The sequence below is a fragment of the Pavona decussata genome, unplaced genomic scaffold (genome assembly GCF_977016875.1).
Source record: "Pavona decussata unplaced genomic scaffold, jaPavDecu1.1 SCAFFOLD_219, whole genome shotgun sequence".
Taxonomy (NCBI): Eukaryota; Metazoa; Cnidaria; class Anthozoa; order Scleractinia; family Agariciidae; genus Pavona; species Pavona decussata.
The window spans coordinates 1,376,990-1,398,389 of NW_028145624.1; the positions used below are offsets into that span (position 1 = coordinate 1,376,990).

Below are 21,400 nucleotides of genomic sequence, written 5' to 3' on the forward strand. Positions count from 1 at the left end.
CCTATAGGTGGTGCCTACTAATACAGGGACATGTTTGCGCGGTTTAAAACTACGCGGAGACAGCAGAACTTAGCAAGTACTGTTGGTATCCAAAAAGCAAATAATGGGGTAACCATGCATTTTTCAGAGATAGTAAAGCTTCAAATTGGGAAAAAATGCCATATATTGCTTTGCATTTTATCACTTTTTAAAATTATTTCTGCTTGATTATCTCTCAAAAATGCATGGCTACCCCCAATTATCTTTTTGGATATTTCCACTAGCCCCTGTTGAGATCTGCTTTTCCTGCGTAGTCATAAACTGCGCAAAAATACTTCTATATTAGTAGGCACCGCCCTTAATGTCATTCATAAACCGTGTTTGGGTTTTAATAGAGTACCCTTCCCCCTGAACACCCTTCACTCCAAGCTACTCCAAAATACACAAAAACTGTTTTAAATTGAAGCGCTTGATGAAAAGAAGCCTCATGTGCGTAGACACCTGTTCTCCTCATAAAAATGCAGAGAGCTACATTTCTGTATGAAAACCATCTAAAAGCAATGGTTACACCACACAGCGTCACCCTATGGCCAGTACCTCATGCATACTAGCCTGCGAATACAGCCGCCTCTCATCGCTCCCGGCCCCGATGGGCGTTTCGCGAGAGAGACGTCTGCGATTTACAGCCAGAAATTCCATACTGATGACGTAAATCTGTCCTGAATCTGGTCAGGAGCGCTGATTGGTTCGCTCCGCGATTTGCATAATTAAGAGTTATAAATATGCGAAAATGTTGAAATCACCAGATCCAACATGGCGGCATGTAGCGATAGCTTACGTCGTCCTTCTTGGGAACATTTTTGCCAGTGTGTACAATCGGTTTGCAAAGTGTTTAACGTTTCAACGTTGCGGGAACGCCAGCTGCAAGCGCTATACAGTTTTGTCAGCGGAGAAGACGTATTTGTAAACTTACCGACAGGGTATGGAAAGTCTTTGATCTTTCAAATGGCGCCACTCGTTCACGTGTGGATGCATGACAATGTCACAATTGGCTCTTGGAAGAAAGAACCGATTATACTCATCGTTAGTCCGCTGTTGGCACTAATGCAGGACCAAGTCAGGAAACTCACTTCGCTTGGACTTAAAGCAGCGTTTGTGGGCGCTGAACAAGAGCCAGCAGTTCTCCAGGATGTCGCGGAAGGCAAGTTTATGTTTGTTTTTATCTCGCCGGAATCGACGCTTGCGTCGGAAAGGTGGCGAAATGTGCTTGAGAGCTCAATATATCAAAGGAATCTAGTTGGAGTAGCTGTAGACGAAGTACACTGTGTTACAGAGTGGGGCACATCGGCAAGCAACAAGAATCGCACGGCATTTCGTCTATGGTATTCTCGACTAAACGAAATAAGGTCCCTCGTAAGGGACGTACCTTTCATTGCCCTGACTGCAACTGCGACACTGAAAACTAAGGAGCGAATCTTTGACCTTTTGGAGTTTGGGTCGCCAAAGGAAATATCTGAAAGCCCTAACAAGGTAAACGTGCGATATTCTGTCCAGAAGCTTGAGAACTCCCTGTCGATTATTGAGAACTTTCGTTGGTTGGTTACTGAATTATTGCACAAGGGAAAAGGCAGTACCAGAACAATTATTTACTGTCAAACTATAAAACAGTGCTCACAGCTGTACAGAATGTTTGAACTGGAACTTGGTGCATCGTTGTATGAAGGAGAAAAAAGCCCCCCAAATCGATTAGTGGAAATGATGCACTCTGGTAGCCCAGCTAGTGTCAAGAATCATGTGCTTGACCAGTTTGGAGATGACACCCAGTGCCTCAGAATTCTTATAGCAACAATTGCATATGGAATGGGTGTTAACTGCAAAGGTGTGACCCGAGTGATCCACTTTGGCCCATCCAAGTCCATTGAGGCTTATATGCAAGAGAGTGGTCGCTGTGGACGGAATGGAGAGCAAAGTGATGCTCTGCTGTTTTACAATGGCATCAATGTCAAGGCAGCAGATTCAGACATGAAGAACTACATCAAGGCAACCACCTGTCGCAGGAGGTTACTTCTTCATCATTTTGGTGTGCAAACGTGTCAGTCTGACAGTCCAACTGGACATATGTGCTGTGATATCTGTGCTGAATCATGTCAGTGTCAAGGAGAAAATTGTTGTATGGATTTGCAACTGCCCACCATGATGGATGACACCGAGAGATCAAGAGTCATTTCAAATGAACAGATTTCAGAGTTGAAGAGAAGGCTGAATACCTTGCGTAAAACAATTGTTTCAGAGGCTATTACCTTAAAGGAGCAACATCATGCTTCAATGTTTGGTTGCCCCACAAAACTTTTAGAATTTGGAAATGATCAAGTTCAACAAGTTATTGACAATGCAGAACATATCTTTTCTATCTCCAGCGTGTTGAAGTATGTTGACATCTGGCAAAGAAAGCATGCAGCTTCTGTTTTGAAAATTTTTCAATCAATTTTCAATGATGTTGAGGAACCCATGAGTGATTCAGACTCTGAGGAGGACTATTTTGAACGAAGCAGTGATGAGTGGGTGGACATGGTCAATGATCAATCCTTCTTGGAGTTACTAGACCAGTCTGAATGGTGTGTTGACTCTGTGGTTGACGATGAGACCCTTGATAATATGCATGAAGATGAGCCAGCATATCCAGAGTTCTTGGACAGTATCATCGGTGATATAAACATGGAATGAGTTTATTATAAAATTATTATCAACTTTAATAACCGCTATAACAACTTGACTAGCCTGCGAATACAGCTGTGTCTCATTGCTACCGGCTCCCGACGGGCCATTCCATCTCTCTCGCAGAGAGACAGAGGTGGCTGTATTTGCAGGCCATCATACATTGGTTTTGTTGCTATGGCTAATTAGTATTCTGGGACGGTTGTTCAAAAAGGCTGGTTTTTGCTAATCCAAGATTAAAAAGTAACCAAGAAATTTATTTCTCTATCCCCAAATGTTATTCAACACTGATCTTATGCAGTTTTTAGATTAGAGGAAAGAGGTCAATCTTGAAAAACAAAAAGCAGCAAAACAAACTTTCAACCAAAAGTTAAAAAACTGAAACCAAATTTCATGCTAACCCTGGATTAAGGTAATTAAGGAACAACTTGGCCATGTGTAGCATTATAAACTTTCTGTTAATTTCAACTGAGCTGTTGAAACAGGAGAATTTTACAGTGCAACAAACTCAACTAGGGCCACCCAACATTGATCAGCCAATCACAATTCACGTCTACAACAAAGGAGTCTGGCTTTGGTAGTTTGTAAACCAATCAAAATCAAGAACATTTCAAAGTGTCGGTTTTATTGGTGGCTCCGGTTGTGTTCGTTGCACTGTCAAATAAAAGCTGTTAAGTCTTTTCTTAAAATACTAAGTGTGCCTTGTGGCCAATCTGTAGCTCATGTTGCACTGTCAAATAAAAACTGTTGTGTCTTTTCTTAAAATACTAAGTCAGCGTGCCTTGCGGCCAATCTGTAGCTCATGTTTGTGTTTGTTGATCCATTGGCACAACTTTCCCATTCGCAAATCGCTCAAGTGTGATCTGGGGAATCCTCTGAAATGCTTGTATTGCCTTCCAGGTGTTTCAGTTAATGCATCTACCTGCATCAGTTGGTTCACAAGCTTTACCAGATCATTGTGCGTAGTTTTCACAAAGTGCTTTCCCGATCTCTTCATCAAACTGCATTCCCTTGCCACACTTTGCACTGTTCCTCTTGCGACGGGGAGCATCCTAGCACAGCGTGTCACTGCTGCACATGTTAGATTGGGCCCAAGCTTTCGAATACCTTCTTTAATGGAGTTGTTATCATGTTCAACGTCGAGGTCGAGGGGAACATTCTTACCGTTTCCACCATTATTATTCACACCTCTATTCCAACGCTGGCGATAAGCTTGCCGTGGACTAAGCAGGGCTTGTTGCTGCAGTTGGAGATAGAGGGCTTCAACAGCATACTTGGTACTTCCCCTATCTGCATAGAATTGTAGGAGGAGGAACTTCCAGCAGCGCATAATACGGTCTCCATCACCTTCTGCAATAGCATCAGTAAAATTCATGTAGAGAAGACCGTGGTCCATTAGGTTACACTGGTAATTTAACATGTCATCAGACTCCTCATTTGGGGAAGTTGAGGGTTCACCAGACTCTTGGTTATTTTCTATGATGAGGCCATGAGATGTTCGCTCATGATTGCGACGGTGCTGACCATCATGCCTACAAAAATAATTAAGTAGAGTCACTCAATTATTGAGTATTTACATTTGAAGTGCCCATTAATGAGAGGTGGAATGCGAAAGCTATGTGTGAACAAATGGGCATTGCTGTAGCTGCTTCAAAAATATTTGTGGTGGCACCAGTGATGAGAAGTTTCTCATACAAAGATTTCCTAAGGAAATGGCCAGGAACATTATTTCTGGATCTGTTAATTATAGGAACAGCAAAGATTTTTCTTAAAGGAGGCCATGTCATATTATAAATAGGTGTTTTTCAATGCAGTCCTATAAACTTTCAATATAATAACCCTTTTATTGATTATATAAGACGAGCATAGCTACATGTGAAAAAAATATTGTCATAGTTAATATAACACATTTACTTTTTACATGTGTTATCACCTGAATGATAGTCTATAGCACACATGTACATGTCAATTGCAGGAGGCAGAATGACGGTGCAAAATGAGGAAAACTTATGCAAAGGCAGTTGTATTTGTAGGGCAGGTTATAATACAATACTACTTTTCATACTGGACAGAGCAGTTTCTAAAAAGCACCAAAGGATTTCCAAATTTCTGAGTTCAAATTTTTGTCTGTTACAGTGTATTCATAAATCTCCTTTATTAACCTGAATGTTTTGTTGCATCCACTTTGTCTGCAAGGAAAACGACCATCAGGAGTCATCTGGGCTTGACGTTCTTGTTGGTTGTCATGATCTTCAAGAACACGATCAACAATATCATTGTATGACTTCTCATCCACAATAAACTTGTCAACAATTTGTGAGGCTAACTTCCTAAGGTACAAGCGTTTCATGGTTTTGTCTGCTCGTGATTCATCTTTAGGGTAGTGGTTGGCAGTTGGAGAGTCCTCAAGTTTTTTCATACCAAGGATCTTCATTGCACTTGCCACAATCCGTGATCTGACAGCTAACAAGAACATCTGCTTGTTGGGAGCATAGGCATGATGGGCATCTGCCTTGACATTTCTTCTGTTTATATAGTTACGGTCAGCAAACAAACTGCATTTGTCAGTGGCTGAAACGGTTGAATAGAAGCGTTGGTAGATTAACTGTAAATAAAAATCATAAAACAAAATAAATAAATAAATAATTATACAAAAAAAGGGCCAGGAATGAGTACAATACTTTATTCCTGTAATAACCACCCTGTAATTTAGCCAGCAATGACACCAACTTCAAAGTTCTTATAGTGTTTACTAAAACCAGGGCCACCCAGACAATGAAAACCAATTGGAGGGCAGAACTGAAACAATAGATTCCAACATTTTCAAATCCAACAAATCAAATGTCAGGTTTAAACAGTGAAATTGCAACTTGTACATTGACCGGTTTCAGTGAACGCACTGTAAACCCCCAACATAACAATGAATCCACATGCTGTTGATGTGAACAGGCTTGTTCTTGAACGTACAAGGATGCCAGTGATCCAATTTTAAGAGTCTGAGTTCATTTAGCCACCATTTAACCACTATAGTGCTACAGTGTACTTTGGAAAAATGTAATAATAACCACATTGAAATTTTATTTATGGGAAAATAAATGCTTCAAACACTATTAATAATGGCCTCATAAAACATATAGGTTGACTTACAGAAAGAAATTTTAACTCTGCATGCCAGTCAGCAATCTCAATATGCATGCCGTCTAGCCTCTCCTCGGGTGTAAAGCCATTTGCAAGAGATGATAAACAGTTAACTGCTCTTTCAACAGACAGTTGATCACCAACAACTCCCACTTTGTTGAAAACAGTTTTTCCATGCGAGGAATGTTGGGGAACATAGGAATGAAGCTGATGCAAGGTCTGGTTGATTCCATCTGTGGTGTTTTCATCATGGAAAAGTATTCCAAGGCATTCCTGCAGAACAATGATACAGATGATTATACTACACTCTACTTTGAAATCATTAATCCTATATATTTTCTTAAGGTTCAGATCAATCTAAGGAGAGCTTTATGAGCAACAATGTTATCAATTAGCACCACGTCCTTTTATTTTGTTTGTGACAGGCTCTTAAAACTAAATCAGTCTTTCAGGGTTGTTTTAGTAACTGGTAACCATCTAAAGACATTGTTGACTTGAACAGTTGTACTGGTTTTATTGATCTGACATTACTTACTCAGTTTAAGGACGGTGCCTACTATTGTTACTGCGCATATGTTCTGCGCATCTCGAGATACTCGGGTTTCCTATGGGTGGTGCCGACTAATACAGGAATATTTTTGCCCAGTTTAAAACTACACTGAGAAAGCAGAACTTAGCAAGTGCTTTTGGTATCTCAAAAGAAAATTGGGGATAACCATGCATTTTTCAGGGATAATTAAGCTTCAAGTTAGGAAAAAATCTCATACATTGCTTTATATTTTGGCGCTTTTCAGAGATATTATTGCTTAGTTATCTCTGAAAAATGCATGGTTACCCCCAATTTTCTATTTGGATTTCAATAGGCCTTGCTAAGATCTGCTTTTCCCGCATAGTCATAAACCACACAAAAATACTTCGGTATTAGTAGGCACCGTCCTTAACTTGACTGATTTACTAGTCTTTTTCAAAATGTAATGTTTAAAATTAATAGAAGATTGTGAATGCAGATGCATCTTGTTGCTCCCTGTAGAGGCAACTGTATTCACAAGTCATTTAAGGCAGAAATGTTATAATGCAAATACCTTTTCCGATTTTGCGGACATCTCCTTTGAATGACAGTGCGGAATGTGTGCAGTCACAACATCTTTGCAGAAAGAAAGACAGGGTATTTCCTCTGCCATTACTCTCTCAATGAGGAGTATATAATTTCCCCTCTGGGAGATATGTTCTGGGACACTAGGAATGACTTTATAGTTGTCTAGGTCCAAAACAGAGTCACAAAGTGGCTTGTCGTCTGGCAAGTGATTACCAGAAATCCGGTTCGTAACTTTCACATGATTGATCCAGTGGTGATCTTTGTTTTGATTGTCCTCTGTCATTTCCCAGACTTTCTGGAAGATGTCAATGTTATCAAAAGCAATTTTCCATCCAGGCCCAATCTCCTTTGGTGTAACAATACTGCCAGTATTGCTTCTCAGTGACTCTCTACAAACTGATGTGTCAGTGCTCAAGCCTCCATGTAGAGTAGACGAAACTGCTGGAAGAGTGTGAAATGAGGCACTAACTGTCATCACATGGTTGTTGGCATTACAATATTGATTTGTCACTTCGGATGAAGACCTCTGAGCTGGGGAAATCTGTTCCACTGTAGGGGGCAAACTCTCTTCTTGAAACAAATCTTCCCCAATGCATGAAGCAAGAACTGCCTCATCGTTTTTCTTCTGGCAAACCATTTTGGCATTATATAACAGGCCAAACTCATCAGCTTTCTTATTATAAAATGAAGGTGAGACACCAAGACGTAACGCAGAAAGGAAGTTACACATGGCCTAAAAATGTAAAAAGATATGTTTTAACATTTACAATTTGGAAATATTAAACATGCACAAATTCTGTTAAAGTCTAACCAAATCTTATCTCCTGCATCAACAACAATGTGTTTTTTTCTACTTTGACACATGCTTGTGACAAAAGTCTAACTATTAATACTGTAAATAAGAAGCTGAATTAAGAGGAAACTCTTTGGAGTTCTACTTCAGTTAGAACAACATTTTTTAAACATTTTTTCTTCAAAGCAAACTAACGTCTTCGTGACACTTACATGGAAGCCAGTGTACTTGATCAGGGTTGTTACCATCAGTTGCACAGCATTCATGTTTCGACAGCGCTGCTTCAATACAACGGATGCTGCCACCACCACACTAGGCAGCCACATGTCTTCGTCGCTTCTTTTATTACACACTGGGGTGGCTGCTGTCATCAGAACAGAGTACAACAAGGGGGTGCGGGTCTTCAAGTCTGAGCAGGCCTTCTTCAAAGACAGGTCTTGGATCTCTGCAGCAGATGTTTTCCTGAGCAATGAAGGATTCTTTGCAGAGACCATAGCACAGCACTCTTTTCCAATTTCTTTGAGGAACAGCTTCACCAGTTCCAGTCTCAAATCTTTTACTTTAAATGCTGCTCGTGCAATATCGCTCCAAGTGCCTTGTAACAAGCATTTCCCAAGGGGTTCAAGCTCGGTTTTCAACTTCCGTTGCTTTACTTGTGAAGGCCAGGAAACCACAACCTTTCAGCAGATAATCAAAGAGAAATCACTATTGAACTGTCATACTCAAGTAACTATTCATAGACACGACAAGGGATATTAAATCAAGAAAATAACCCTTTCTGTAACCGTACACCGTTAAAATAGAAATCCAATAAGTTTACATGCTCATATCATTCTTAAACATTAAAACATACTGTACATGTAACCCCCATGTGCAAGACCAAATTATACAAAACATTATACAGTGTACATAAAAAATCTAAAGCTATTAAAAAACCTTGGAAGTTTAGCCCGCAAAGAGATGCAGGCTAGCTTAAACTTATGAAATAAAAGCTAGTAATCTTAATTTCTACAACAAAACAGTTACAATTCAGTTATTATTCATCACGCTGACTAACAAAGTGAGTGCAAATTGCTCACCTTTACACCAAGTTCTGGTTTGTGACGCTTTACCGATCTCGAATCTTCCACTAGTGATTGGGAGATGGTTTCTAAAGAAGTAGAAGTGGTAGGGCGAACCGCAATGGGCGAAAGGTCGCAAACTAACGGTGTTCTGCTGGTACATGGCACTGCTGGACTACTTGCTGTCAGTAGCTGTTGGTTTTTTGCCCATTCTAAAGGTAAACTTTCTTCTTCAAAGTTCAAGCTTCTTGCGGCGCCTGTCGAATCATGCGCTCCATTTCTCTTACAGCGCATCTCACTTTCGACAACAGAAATATTGTCGACTAGTTTCTGTCGCTTTTCGAGCAGTTTCTTGCATGAACGACAGCAAAATGGCCACTTAATTACAGAGCTGGTTATCGAAGTGGAAGGCAGGAAGTCGAACAAATAAGCGAGAGATCACGGAATTTTTCGAAGAAGGTCGGTAACCATGGCTTTAACGTCGGTTCTAATGTAATATCTTTCTCCCGCTTGTGCTCCCTTTCTACAGAGAATGCAAGTTTCATACATATTCAAAAGATTCACATGATTGCATCAGTCCGCCATTTTGAACTCATGTGGTAATTTATGCAATGTGGCTTGTTCATCATTATAATTATACGAAATTATCAACATGCGACCTACGTCATCAGTATGGAATTTCTGGCTGTAAATCGCAGACGTCTCTCTCGCGAAACGCCCATCGGGGCCGGGAGCGATGAGAGGCGGCTGTATTCGCAGGCTACATGCATACACACAGTCATATCACCCGGACAGTAGCAGCCATGGACAGCTGTTTCAGCGTTATTAGGCCTCATCAGCATGGCACAACCATCAAGCACCGAATGTGCAGTTCCAGAAAATATCCATACTCCCCCCATGGAAGGTCTTTTGTCCCCCCCCCCCCCCCAAGGAAATTCCAGTTTAGCTTCATAATTTGCTTCTAAAATTTTGACTTCTAAGACCCCCCACCTCCTAGGAATTTCCAATGACCTTCCGTGGGGTGGGTATGGATTTTTCTGGAACTGCACAATGACGCAAAAGCCGTCCGCTGCTTCACACTCTGTTTTGTGATAAAAACAGAAATCTTGCCCATAATCATGCATTTTTACTCCAAGTGAACTATAAAAAAGTGAAAAGATCCCGGGGAACATTTCCTTAAGCAACTGAGAGCAGCATGAAAAAATCCAGCAAATCTGATGCAAAACAATGAAAAGCAATCTTAAAAGCCCTAGAGATCCTGAAGATATGTCCAGAGCCCTTCAATTTATATGGGCAAATCAATAACTAAAGGTTAGTGTAACTTTCCATAAAGAAACATGACAAAAAGAATAACACAGACACTCACCATTTTGCAGATATTCACGGCATCTTGAACAAGCTGACATCCATGTGAAATGTCCATGGGGACGCGCCCGTAGCTATGCTGGTGAAGCCCCTGTGTGTCTTCCTGACAGTCATCGGCCAAAGTGGGAGCCGCCCGCCTTCCTACAGAAAGGACATAGACATTATGGCAGTGGTGTTTCTCCTCATCCAAGGTAAAAGGCTAATATTACTACAGCTTGCCGCTTAATTCTATATTGTGCAGTTCCAGAAAAAATCCTTACCTACCCCACGTATTATTGAGTCCAAAAACTCTGTACAAAAGGGCAGGTTACGAAAAGGTATTTCAATGTTTGTTTCTCGTTACAAAGGTGGCATTGCTCTTTTTGAACTAGCGAATCCCTGGAAAGAGTGGCATCGATTAGTGGGTAATGATGGAGGGTATGATGAATGATCTTAAACTGAAAGATAGCAAGTCTAATGTCTTTAGTAAATTTGAAGGGAATGCTGTAAGTACGTCGTATCGATTCTTTGTCAAAGTTAGCCTGTTTCATCCTCCTCTCTGCTGTACTGTAAGTTGTGTAGCTAGTTTGTTGTGTAGGTAACTATAGTTAAGTATGTTTCTTTTTTGTTTTGTAATGCAGTGTCATATGGTATTATAATAAATTTATTAATGAAATGTACTCTTCTGAAGTACTCAACAAAGTGTTCTTTAAAAAAAAAAATTAAGATAATTATGTATTTTATGTTTTGATTGGATAAAGGAATTATGATAATTGAAGTGCTTCCCACAAAAGGGGCAACATAAAGTCTGTATGCAAAGATTTAGCGAGCTCCTGCAGAAAAATAAATTTCACCAAAAAAGCAATACGCAACCCTTTTGCATGAATCCCTTCAATTATTATTATTATTATTACTTTTATTGTATTTTACTGTTGTTATTATAATTATTATTATTATTATTATTATTATATTTATTATTAATATTATTATTAAACATTATTCTTATTATTACTGATCTGCTGACCACTTCACACCATGGCAAGCTAAATGAAATGAAAGTAATGATGATACCAAGCCTTTCAAAAGCATGTGAGATCTGAAGCTCAAGATTCAACAACTGTTATGTTTTTCACTGCCATCAATCACTGCAATGGACCTCATAGAAAACAAAGGCAACAGGGTCAAGAAGTCTGTTCAGATACCATATATGTTTGTCTCAGTTATTCTGATTGACAGCAGTAAAACACGCCAATAATTGGCGTCTTTTACTGCCATCAATCAGAATTATTGAAGTTGGGTTTTCAAGTTCAGAGTTTGCATTTTACAGAAAGGTGTTCTGATCCACTAGCATACATTGTACATGAACAAGTAGGTCTAAAGGTATAAGCCTTCATGACAATATGGGATCATAGGTTGTATCAGGTTAACTGCATTACAAGGATTAACAGGGGCTCACATGTAATAGTGAAAAAAGTAAAGTTACACTTCAAACTGAAGTGGCCCATCTTAAACTGGTTTGAGTAATGCAATTAGGAGTATTAACACCCCCCCCCCCCCAGGGATGGTATGCTAATCCTCACAGGGTTATCTCTAACAGTATTTTGCCAGTAGTCATGTATCCTAGTTTACTACTTCAATATTACAATAAGGCTCTGAACCTGTACGACGTTGACGACATCAGAACCTGGAGAACAATCTATCCCAAGTGCAATATAGCGAGGACTCTACTGTGCCCGCTGACGTGCTGCTTCTAGCATTTTGAACTTCCGCTTTTTTTTTCTTTCTTGTTTTCCCCTTGAGTTTTCTTGTTTATATATTAGTAGCTTTAGTTTTTAAGTTTTAAATAATTAACGTGGGATCCACTGTAATTGGCTAGGCTGTAGTGGTCTCCCTGCCTAACAATTTTTTTATGTATTCATGCATATAGATCTGTATCAGTATTTTAGTTAGGCGAAGCTAAATAAATAAGTCCACCTGGGTGAAGAGAAACAATGTGGAGTAAAGTTTCTTGGCTTTAGAAGGAAACATGATAATGTAGCGACCAAGCCTCACACCATTGACTCTCTGACCTTCAAACCCAAAGTCTGATTGAAAGTATGATGTGGTGACCACTATGCCAATGTATTCCCAATGCATGTGATAATGATAATGGCTAAATGAGTACAAGTACAAAGCATGTGAAATTATTAAGGAGACTACAAGCTATCCTGGACAAGTAAAATGGTAATCATGAACAATCATGATGGGATTTGTGAAGCATAAATTATTAATAATTACTTGAACCAGGGCTGTCATTAAGAGACAGGGGCCGGGGATTTCCCCTGGTTACTAAGAACGTGGACCCCGGCTATTTTCATAGGAAAATAGAAGAAAAATAGAACCAAAAGAAATTCCCAGCTGTTTGATTCCCCGCCTACTTGTTGTATCTATCCAGCGACTTGAAATCTTAGTGACAGCCCTGTTGAACTTGTTTAAAAGTGTAATAATTTTACAACTGAGACCACATAAGTTAGGCTTGGGCAGGCACCAATGGTGGTTACTATCAGTCTGTTTGATATTTTAAATAAACTTCAGTGTTAGTTATCAGTGGTAGATCCGGAGCTCAGGTAATTTTTTTTTTGTGTGTGTGTGGGGGGAGGGGGGGTTTCTCTTGCACACTCAACTAATTTGCTTTTTGTCGTGGGATGAAATATCTTGACCCCCCCGGCCCTTCAGATCTTAGTTTTGGTCTTAAAATGAGGGGGGGGGGGGGCTCCCCAGTAGCTCTGGCACTGGTTTTCCTTGTCCCTCATAGTTTGCAGCCTGTCATCTGCACTGACTGCTTCTGTAATTCATGCTTGCAATTGCACCACTAAAACGCCCACTTTCCATGCTGGGAGGGAGGGGAGGGAAAGTAAGCACAGCATGTAGCTATTAGTTTATTCTTTAGCTGAGTAAAACAAAAATTAACTCTAGTTAGCCTCTAATGAAACACCCAGTTATGAAAATTACCAACTCTTATATTTGTATTTGTAGGAGATACATGTAGTGTTGGAGCAAAATATTGGGGAAAAAGTCATGTGATATTATAGTAGGAAAACTGTCTGAATGACACCATCTATATTTTTCCCTCCAACAATATTAGTCTAAACCAGTACGTATTAAGGCACGTAGCTAAGGTTTCAATAGGGGTGTTCGTTGAGCCCCAAATCTTGCTGAGCGCCGGGGGCACTCTTACTAGGGGGATCCAGGGGTATGCTCCCCCGGAAAGTTTTGAAAATCTAGGTTCCTAGAAACCTCATTTCCTGCATTTTGAGACCCATTTTAGGCAAATCACAACTTTGTTTTACAGCAGCTTTTTAAGCTATATACATCATTTCGACGGCATAATTGTTTCAACTTAAACAAGAAAGTTCAATGTACATTCCGTGCCCTGTCGAGTTCTGATAGCTATTCGATCTGCTGATAGTCATACACCAAGCTGGTAAGCTGCATCATTCTTGGGTGTAGGCCTTCGAACAAATTGACTATCTCATCAAGATTGACAGGCATATCATATTTGATATGCATTAGAGCCAGGGCGGACAGCCTACTCTCTCCCATGGTACATCTCATGTAGTTGTTCAACCTCCTCATTGTGCCTATGGAACATTCACGTTCACATTTGGAGGAAAAGAGTTGTGGAGAGGGTAGGTCATCTTGATAGAGAACCACCAAATCAGTGGGCTGCTGAACATTGACCTGGCTGTCCCTAATTACAGAGGGAACTAGCCCAAGCAGCATACAGACCCTTAAAATTTTGAATCTCCAAGGGTTCTTGACAATTTTTGTTTTTACTGAGGGTAAGCCATTAAAGAACGGCTTTATATCTCTATTTCTTTTTTGGTTAATGTACTTCGACCAAAGGTACTTTATTTAAAAGCTTTTCTTCCGCCATTATTGATCTTCAAAGGGGGTTCGTTCGAACCCCTTGAACCCCCCTCTCCTACACGCCTGAATAGAACGTTTAAAAAAAAAAAGCTTCACAGAAGGAAACTGGAAAAGAGTAAAGCTGAAATAGTGCAAAATGTCTGCCATTCTTTTGGCAAAGGCTGCTACACACGAGAAACAAAGGATTGCTAATTATTGGAAATGTGTCGATATCCCAAATTGTAAATTTCACGGATAGAACCTGTGAGATGGGAGGACAAGGGGTCAATAAGGTTTCGCTTTGCATCTCTTAGTAATTTGTTTTTGTAGGTGCTTTTGAACTACCTTAGAAAGCCGCCTTAAAGTTAAAACACATCAAGAATTGTATAAAGGTCTACACAGGAATCTAGATGAGATGTTGATTGACTGAGCCAGTCGAGTTACTGGACCCAAATCAACAGGTCTTAAGTACATAACAGATAGCAATAAGATGGAAGTCATTTTGTTTAAGATTTTCTGTTTGCAAGAAGCTGCTGTGACAATAATCCTCCCCACTGCAGATTTAGGGCAACAAACTGCATTTTTCATCAAGGAGTGTGGACTTAGTGTGATGAAGCAAATAATGGTACAATGATATTCCAATAATTCCAGTAAAAACAAGAAAAGAGGAATACCTTTGTACGTATTCCTTTTTTTTCCAAAAAAAATTCAGTGGGAAGGACTGTTCCATTTGATTTCCCACTGTGGCTTTTCCATACAAACAGAGAGTGCTCTTGTTAGTTCCATTGGGAAATCTGATAGAATGGTCTTTCCCAACATAATTTGGAAAACAAAGGAATACCTAAAGACGTATTCATCTCTGCTTGTTTTTACCTGAATTTTCAGAATATCACTGTACCAAATTGCTTCATCATATTAGTACCATGCTAATCTATGAAGTACGCAGTTTGTTGCCAAAATTTCCAGTGGAAAGGACCAGCTTTTTTACACGAATGGTTACTTGAAAATTGTACTGTTTCATTTGGCGTAAAAATCTCACCGGTTTTTCCGTACAAACGGAAAGCGCTATCAGCTTTGTTTCATGCTCACGTGTAAGACTTGTTTAAAACAATTTTCAGCAGTTTTCTCGGTCTGAGTGCCTGGCATGACACCTCCTGGGTGTTTAAAAGTCAGAAAAACACCGAGCCTGTCTGGTTATCCTATAAAGAAGCAAAAAAATTTTAAAATAAAACATTCACCCACCTCTACAAGACTACCAGTCTCACATGCATCACAACCGCCATTTTCCCTCTCGTTTTTCAACTCTCGGGGGCACTGGGTTCCACTAAGGTTCGGAGCACTATTCATCCTCGGATAGTTGAGTAAACGGGTGAGTTTCTGTTTATACTTCTAATATTTATTGATATTTATTAATAATCTTGCCTTTATTTCAGAGGCCTACCCCTTCACCAGTTCTACGACGTGACGCAACTTAAGCGAAGTAAAGTGAGGTGGAATGACGAACTGTAAGTCCGAAAGCAATAGACCCTTTCGTATTTGTTTTTCAACTTTTGATGAGGACTAGTTAGCGCCGGAATATCCATCGACACTACTGGAAAGAGCGCCTTAAAATTAGCAAACTTGCTAAATATGAAAGTGGTATGTCAGAGGCGAGGGAAGATATAGCTCTGCAAAGTCCCAAGATTTTGCAGACGTTTGTATGGTGGGGGGCACAAACTTGCTCCCCATCATACAAACGTCTGTAAAATCTCAAGACTTTGTGGATGCATATCCCCGTTAGTTTTTAGCATAACTCTCTCAAACTTGGCAACTTTATTGATTTAAAGACGTTCTTTCCAGCGGTGTCGATGAATTTTCGCTAATTCGTCCATGTCAAAAGTTGAAAAAACTATGGAAGGGTCAATTATAAACCTTAATCTGTCAGGATCTGGCCACTAATGAGCTGCTTCAATTATTGAATTTGGCGTCGAAGTGTTGAAGACTTTCAAAGCAAAATTTTACAGGCCATATCTGTTGAGGAAAATTATGTACATAAAATAGTTTTGGGCCCCCGGGAAACTAGCCTCCCCTGTGAAGCCATCCTATTGGGTCTTACAAGGAGTCGAGTATGCTGTCCATAAAATTGCGGACTGAGATCCTAGAGATTCTAAACTGGTAATCGTCGGAATTTTTTCTCAAACAGTTACTCTAAACTTGTCAATCGTATTATCATTGCATGTATAAATTCAACTGATTTGAAACTAAAGCTGTGTTAGCACTATACCGGTACAACCTTTTTCATTCTCGAACAATTAGATTTCTCGAAACTCCCGAAATCTCGAACCAGAAGCCGTTTGGCTTCGATTTGATTCACTCATACACTGCAGTTCTACCCCCGATTTCTCGAGCCCTCCGGTGATAACTCAAAATGCCCGTATATAAGTGTACAAGTACCAAAACCTGATACAAACACTGTACAGATATAAAAAGAACCGAAACAGCTCAGTGTAATAAAGTACACATACGTATGCTATACATGGGTTGGTCGAAATCACATTCGACCACCTAAATTAAAATATTACGGTCGCATTATAAATGAGTTTACTTTACTCTTACTTTTTTTCAGCATGCCAAGGCCGACAACAGCAAATATACAGTGAGTGAACTTTAGTCTCGGTAACGAAGATAATAAGAGTTAGCTATTGATACGGAATACGGGTTTTATTTCACTCTCGGCGGATACCAATGTCGGCTTTCGCAACCGTTACGAAAGAGGACCAAAGCATAGTAAGCTACTTCAACTACCAGAAGACAAACAGTTTTCGATGATTTCGTTTTGTGAGATGGCAATGCCCACTCAGCCATAGCATGCTGCCCAAGTCAATAATATACCTTATTGTCAAAGAGTAAAAATTAAGGAATTTATGATTTATTTGTAGCATTTTCTTTCATTAAGTTTACTGATTGACGTGTCAAAGGTTGGCCGCCATAGTATAGCACGTTGTCTAAAGACTATATACTCTTAAACGTTGTTCGTGAATCACGTAACGGCATAACGAGGATTTTTCACTTTTCTTTTCCTTTTTTTTTTTTTTTTTTTTTTTTTTTTCGTTTTTGTTTTTGTTTTGTTTTTGTTCTTGTCTAAGATTTTCTTTGTTTGGTCATTTCACTCCGTTTCCCTTTCCTCTTGGATGCAATAAAACCTCACCTGAAACCTTCCCATGAAGATTTGTCGATTTGTTTTTTTCGATTTGTACATTAATTTCAGTATGTTCAACATTTTACAAGAATATGAGAACCCACCCACCGATCTTTTCCAACTAGATTTTAGAAAATGAATTGACCACGTCAGTTTACCTCCTGAATGGTGAAGTACCAATATCTATAAGGCCCAATTTCCCATCTCTTTCTGAACGTGAAATAGTCCATTTATTTCCTTAAAGCGTTTCCTGGTTAGTTTTGTGTTGCCTACGTATACGTCAGTGTTTCAGTACTAAGTTAATATGGAGTGTTGTAATTGTCAGTATTTGTGTTTTTGTTGTTGTTCTTTACGTTTGTTACAGGTTTGACCGTTGAAAGCGGTTGAGTTTATTGTGCGTATGTATCTCGGTAAGATAGTTAACTTATCCTGTTGGTAAGAGCGATACTGGCGTACAGAAACAAGGTCATCACCGAGCCATTCACCGGCCGGCTCAATCTTTTCATGATCCAGTTAACTTCCACGGAAGAAGTAAGCGCGGGAAAGGTCACGTGCTTTATCAGGCTCTACACCTGTCTGACTCAGCCAATCAGATGTCGCTATAAAATGAAGCACATGACCTATCTCTGTGAAAAGACGAAAACTTCATTGTGATTAGTTAGAGAATATGGCCTGGCTAATTCGCAAACCCAACCATGAACCCGCGCAAAGTGAGGTGTAGAATTATTTTCAAATTACTGAGGACGACAATCAGAATTCGCTGTAGATAAAACTATGTGAGGTTTCAGAATTATTTGAGCGTTTTATATCACACTTTGGTTGAATTTAGTTTTGGTTTAGAATTTTTTCAAACCTGTTTGATTACGGTAGTGAATTTAAGACAAAGGGAAATAAAAAAGAAACTGGTTTGAAAAACATCAAACTTAGCTGAACTAACAAATTTGAACCACAACACATACATTTGCCCAAGTTAATTTGTTCATCTGAATGCAAACAAAATACTTTGTTCATACTTTCGATACATTGTTTCAGTTGTGAACAAGCAAGAAAAAGGTTTTTGTTTCATAAAGAAAATAAGTCGTTAACCTTTATTTTGCAGTAAATTTTACAACGAAGACGCATTTACATAAAGCGCGCTGCTTTTTTAACACATCCAGAAATTGTCTTAGAACAAAGCTACTTTACTTTATGTCCTGAAATGTGAGATGATGTGTTGAAATTTTTTTCCAACAGAGAAGGTCAAATAATCCTCCCTTTCCCCAAGGAGTCGCCCCTCAGTTCACACATGTCTCGACAAGCCATGTTTCCCAAAGCAGAGCAGATTTTGTCACCCACCCCTACTCCTGTAATTTTAAATAAGGCCATGGGCAGCTTTGGACGCAGGGAGATCATAATGCCGGTGGTGAATTCAAGGACTGCTACTCCTCCAAAACATCAAGTTCGACCAGTGCAGGTTTGTTTTGGTAGGGCCATGCCATAACTTGGTTAATATTTAGTAGAGTGTTATGAATTTTTGCCATCGAACGTTTTTTCTTTACACGTTTGTGATACGAGATATTTTAGTCTCTCTAACTTTTATCTCTGCACCGAAAGCCGTAAAATACGCTAAAGTTTAAGGCGAGCTAATAAATAACAAGGTAAAACTTTTTTGAAATTTTAAAGGGGCAATGTCAGGAAGATTTTACTGTATGTTGGGCAAAACTGGCCAAATATTTGACAAAGAACCCCTTCTTTAACGTGAAATCGCTGCAAAAGCACCAGGATGAAAATAAAACTTGAAATGATTTCTCTGACGAAGAATATACTAAACTGAATCAGTTTTGAGCGATTTCTCCAAAATATAAATGAGGAACTTGACTGAACATTGGTCAAGTTTTTCAAGTTACAATCCATTTCCATCAGTCCTAGCTGTCCACAGACAGAGATGATTGATACTAATTTCTGTGAACAAGGGTTATTTTAACAAAATTGTACCATTATACAAATATGTTTTTTCACCGATTCAAAGTGACACTAAATGTAGGTGACACTGCCCCTTTAAAGCCTATTTCTATCAAAGCCAAAGACCTCGTTCACGTTTGTTAATGTTAAATCATAAAATACACTGATCTAAACCTTTCAAATGGTGTACCATAATCGGATATGAGGTATTTTTGAATCTGGTAGAGCCCGAGAGAAGTGCTAAGTCCAGCGGATTATTGAACACGATGCACCATTAAGTGCAACATTATGTACAAGTTTACAGTTGTAAATTACATTGCTGCTGTTTTATTATCTATCATTTCGTTCCATTTTGGTTTGTTTTTGTCTCTAAAAAAGGTAAACCGCCATGATAAGGTTTGAAATCGGATAACCAGGAGGTAACTATAGGAGACCTGGTTTACGACTGCATGAACCATTGCTCAAAAAGGAATGTTTAACATAAATTGAAATCGGGCTAAGAAAGTAGAATTCTCTACTGAAAACAGGGCGCAACGTTTGTCGGAATGCGCTGAATGTTGTTCGTAACATCAGAAACACTTTGTGATATTGTTATTGTGGGCAATTTTGCACCGTGAGTTCTCGGCTTTTACTAACCTGCGATCATACCCTCACTCCCTACAAAAAATGGACGCCTGACCACAGGTTAGGCCTTAACTTTAGCTACCAAGTGAAGAAAAATAGGGTGAATGGAAGTATTTGATAAATCATTTTCTCGTTTTAAAATCCTTTCGTTTCTCTGTTCCCGTGCCCCGCATAAAATTCTACTCGGTGATAGAAGTAAACCAGATAGGTACAATCATAATTAATTGTGCTTTTGAAAGAGTTTATTTGTTATGGTCAACAGAAGCCACGTTCAGTACGGTTAGAAATTCAAAACAAATATTCACGTGTTATATTTAAGGAAGTTGAAGACATCAATTCGTGTATGAAAGGTTAACACTGTTGCTTTTTAAAAAACCATAAGTGGTTGAACCCGAAAAACAAAATATCCAAAACAAAAGGCATTTGATAACAATAGACACCTCGCTTTTTTTCTTTCAACCCATCGCTCGTGTTTTCCCGGAACGTTGTGGAAGAGCTTTGAAGGCTACCATTTGTAAATTTAAGTAGTTTCTTCTAACTTTTCCTCTTTAGATTAAGGATAATTGGTTTTCTAAACATGAAGTCACCAGCCAGTTCAACAAACTCCACCCCAGTACCACTCCGACAATTCGACTGAACATTCAGAGGCGTCGCCGTGCGGATTGGCAACTAGTTCATTAACACAGACGACTTCTGGAGAGTGTGGAAAAAATTACGCAGTCTTTGCGCGAGTTAAATGCCCCTCTTTTTTTTTAGTGTGTAATAGAAATTTTTGAAAAGCTTTTTTTTTAAATGGATTTTTGTTTGTTGAAAGTTCAAGATTTTTATTGATTTTATTGATATTTATTAAAAATGAAAAGAAATGAAGCGTGAAGCCGATAGATTTTTGTTTGGAGAGATCAACTTTTAAAACAGACCACAATTTAAACCTCAATTTTCTTTTGATTTTAATTTATGTGAATTGAATTGAATTGAATTATTAAGTTTGCCAACATTTACCGAATCCCAGTCTAGTGGGAAATTGTTAAAGACGACAGAAAAACGCGTGTGTGAAAACAAGTGATCTGTAACCAAGTGTTAAAAATTTAATTTAATAAACTTATCGACAACAAAGTATACTTTGAAAGATGTTTGAAATGTGTTGGAGATGAGTTGTTCCACTTGTGACGTCATCAGCTTTGGCGGTGTGAGGTGTGAGGTGGCAATTAAATGGTAATGGTAATACATTTATATACCGCATTTTCTATTCATGTATATATTCAAATGCGGTTTGCATCAGCATATGTCCATTAGCGACCTTATCCTACCCATCCAACCCATGAAATCATGAAACAGCACAAAGACCAGACCAGCACACCGGGAACTCCATGCCCTACTCTTTGCGATTAGTGTCTGGGTTCTTTAACGTCCCACAGGGTTATGAACATTGAAGTGTTGTGAGACAGGGCCTACAGTTTATCGTCCTTATCCGAGAAGACTAGAAAGTCTAACCATTTGCAGATTTCATTACAAAGGCAGCACTTTCTCCTCAGTTATTTAAAGACCCTGAGTGTTGGTCCGGCCGGGGTTTGAACCCACGACCTCCCGCACTGTACCTAGTGCAGCAGGGAAAGAGCTGGGAATACGTGGAGTTATGCTCAACA

At 39.3% G+C, this 21,400-nt stretch overlaps 4 protein-coding genes across 4 annotated transcripts in view; 2 read left to right on the plus strand and 2 right to left on the minus strand.

Moving 5' to 3' along the window:
- Positions 1–10,289, minus strand: part of LOC146459435 (sperm-associated microtubule inner protein 4-like) — a 25,128-nt gene extending 14,839 nt beyond the window's left edge. The window contains exon 1 of the mRNA XM_085089412.1: positions 10,149–10,289. The gene's annotated coding sequence lies outside the window, so the exon portion shown is untranslated. The remainder of the gene's footprint in view (positions 1–10,148) is intronic.
- LOC146459437 (sperm-associated microtubule inner protein 4-like) overlaps positions 1–20,873 on the plus strand; it is a 22,699-nt gene extending 1,826 nt beyond the window's left edge. The window contains exons 2-6 of the mRNA XM_085089415.1: positions 10,159–10,338; positions 15,448–15,519; positions 16,620–16,649; positions 18,426–18,645; positions 20,310–20,873. Of these exons, the coding sequence (XP_084945541.1) occupies positions 10,159–10,338; positions 15,448–15,519; positions 16,620–16,649; positions 18,426–18,645; positions 20,310–20,438 (631 nt within the window). The 3' untranslated portion in view covers positions 20,439–20,873. The remainder of the gene's footprint in view (positions 1–10,158; positions 10,339–15,447; positions 15,520–16,619; positions 16,650–18,425; positions 18,646–20,309) is intronic.
- Positions 793–2,720, plus strand: LOC146459438 (uncharacterized). The gene has a single exon (XM_085089540.1). The coding sequence runs from the start codon at positions 793–795 to the stop codon at positions 2,701–2,703; it is 1,911 nt and encodes a 636-aa protein (XP_084945666.1). The 3' UTR covers positions 2,704–2,720.
- Positions 2,742–9,512, minus strand: LOC146459439 (uncharacterized). Its single transcript, XM_085089539.1, has 6 exons — positions 8,801–9,512; positions 7,934–8,398; positions 6,915–7,661; positions 5,842–6,105; positions 4,857–5,299; positions 2,742–4,226 (listed from the first exon to the last, which is right to left on the minus strand). Exons 1-6 carry the CDS (start codon positions 9,074–9,076, stop codon positions 3,467–3,469), a joined length of 2,955 nt encoding a protein of 984 aa, XP_084945665.1. The 5' UTR covers positions 9,077–9,512; the 3' UTR covers positions 2,742–3,466.
- Positions 20,874–21,400: the final 527 nt, after the last annotated feature.